The 2,561-nt window shown below is 46.3% G+C and overlaps 1 protein-coding gene across 1 annotated transcript in view; it reads left to right on the forward strand.

The window, feature by feature from the left end:
* Positions 1-318: 318 nt before the first annotated feature.
* Positions 319-2,561, forward strand: part of Jarid2 (jumonji and AT-rich interaction domain containing 2) — a 229,215-nt gene continuing 226,972 nt past the window's right edge. The window contains exon 1 of the mRNA XM_015494046.2: positions 319-958. Within this exon, the coding sequence (XP_015349532.2) occupies positions 914-958 (45 nt within the window). The 5' untranslated portion in view covers positions 319-913. The remainder of the gene's footprint in view (positions 959-2,561) is intronic.

Genomic DNA, 2,561 nt, shown 5'->3' on the forward strand with positions numbered 1-2,561 from the left:
GGGCTCGCGTGTGGCGGCTGTGAGGTGAGCGGCAAGCAGGGAAAAGGGGCTGAGGTGGAGCGACCGAGCGTGCCGTGCCTTGAGCTAGGGAGCCTCTCTCAATTCCACGCCCGGGCTCGGCGTGGGAGCGACGCCGGAACCCTTGCCCGGGAAGGGTTCGTCGAGGTTTCCTGGTGCCAGGTCGACGGGGCTGCGGGGTTCTTCTGGACTGGGCCAGGGGCGGTGGGCGCCGGGGTAGGCGGGCGCCCAGTGGCTCAGCTGTGGGAGTTTTCGGCTGGCGTGCGGTGGGGAATTGCCCGAGGAGCCCTAACTTGTATAAAAGCAGAGTCCATTTAAAGTTGGGCTGGATAGCCTCTCTCTCATTGGTTAGGGGGCTTGGAAAAAAGAGACTCGGCGAGCCCTCGCTGTGGTGCTGCGCCGCCGCCGCCGCCGCTGGAGTTGACTCTTCTGCTCGCACTGCTGCTGCAGCACAAACGTGACTTCCAACATTTTTTATTTATCTTTCCCTTTTCTTTTCCAAGATGTAACTACAGATCAGACACTAAGGACCTTCACGTTTCGCTGATGTAGTTTTTGGAGGAAAAAGGGGGGGAGTGAAGGGCGTCGGTTTTTTTCTTTTTTTTTTTTTGTGTATATGTGTTTCGGGGGAAATTTTCCATTATGAGTGTTTTACTAAAGTGAATTTTTTTTTGTTTGCTTCGTTCGTCTTTGGCTCTTTTTTTTTTTTCCTTCCCAAATTCGGATTTATTTCAAGGCGAATCTGGCTTTGGGGGAAGAGGAAGAAAAGTCGGATTACAAGATCAACCACCACCAACAACAATAAAAACCACCAGGATATTTTTTTGCAAATTTCTGACGGCTTTAAATTCATGAAGCAATTGTCCCCTTTTGCAATCAGCATTTGGATCTCAGAATGAGCAAGGAAAGACCCAAGAGGAATATCATTCAGAAGAAATACGTAAGTGCTCCTAACAACACATCCTTTGACTTGCAGTTTTAAGCAATGGCTGTGAATGTCAAGTTTATAGATAATTCTGCAGCTGAAGGGTTTTAAACACAGCGTCCGATAAGGCTGTTTCTTTCTTTTCTGAAAGAGGGCTTTTCAGGCAAAGTCGTGTCTGCCTAGTTTGGTTGAAAGAACAGATTGGTGTAGAGATACCTCAAGTGAATAAATTGACCTCGAATGACACAAACATAATCTAGTTTTAGATGAAAGGCAAGGGATTTTTGTGGAGCTTGGGATGGGGGGGCTGCGGTAATGTAAGTAAACTGCATTCTCGGGCGGATTTGGCCCCATATTGCACTTTGCATGCAAATGAGCGTATGTTATTATTATTAATGCTATTTGGAAAATCGTGTCAGGCGTGTGTGCTGGAAACCCTTTAAGTTGCAATCGAGGGTCCGATTATGGCGATCTTCTCCTTGCACTGGCACATGAAATTTAATGTATGTGGTCGTTTGGCTTATCTGGTTTGTACCATGAACCAGTTGGGAATCATGTTACAGCGAATGCATTTGTTGGGATTGACTTTAATAATGAGGCTGGTTTTGTTTAAAAAAATTCATGGTTTCCAGTTTTAGGAGAAAAAGACACTGGGTTTAATGTTTTTAAGTATGTCTGTGAATGCATTTACGACTACAGATAATTTATCCCTGTTAGCTGGCTTTCTGAAATTAGGTGACTATTCAGAGATTTAAATGGTTTGGAATAGTTAAATTTGTTTTGTGCATAGTACAGCTACGTTTTGATTGGCATGGCGATTGTTTTTGTTTTGTGTATGGTGGCTTTTTTTTTTTAAGTTTGAGGGGAGGGAGCTAGAGGGGGACCGAGGGATTAACCAAATATGCTCTCTAGTGATCGGTGATTAGCTGCATGCTTTAAAGCCAAGAACTCATTTTTTTTTTTTAAAGAAAAAAGGTCAAATGAACATACACAAGGAATACAACGTTATAAAAAAGTTTTATTTAACTCCACTCGACAAATTGATGTTAATATTTTCCTTTCTGATCAGTATGAAGTGTGTAATGGGAGATGACCTTCGGGGCAGTGGTTTTGTAAAAAATATATTTAATGGAAAAGCTGAATGCCTCTTCTGGAGGGTTGATTCCATCTAGATACGTAAACTTCAACTATGAAAGAAATGCAAGGCTAAATTATCAAGCTCAACTTACAAAGCTGGTCCATAAAGAATTTAAGAACTAAAATACATCCGCATTGCAGAGGGCTGGGTAGAATGCAAAGGGCTAGTTTAAACTCGGGCTGTAGAAACTGCAAGGAGACAACCTTGCCTCGGAGCGTGGACGCCTTCCCGGGGCACGTCCGTTTCGGATGCAGCTACAAAGCAGATGGGGTAGAACTTGGACAAGAACCGCCTCCCCTCCCTTCCCCTCTCCTCCCCTCCCGGACCGCGTTGAGTTGGAGATCAGCGTGGGGTGGGCTTTTTGTTGCCAGTGACCAGCTGGTCGTGTCGGTTCCGGGCGTCCGGCCGCAGCCCGAGGCGGCGGCGGCCGCGGGAGGCTGGGAGCGAGTTAGCGCTGCGGGAGCGGAGCCGGTGCTCCCG

Source organism: Marmota marmota, unplaced genomic scaffold (assembly GCF_001458135.2).
Source record: "Marmota marmota marmota unplaced genomic scaffold, marMar, whole genome shotgun sequence".
Classification (NCBI taxonomy): Eukaryota; Metazoa; Chordata; class Mammalia; order Rodentia; family Sciuridae; genus Marmota; species Marmota marmota.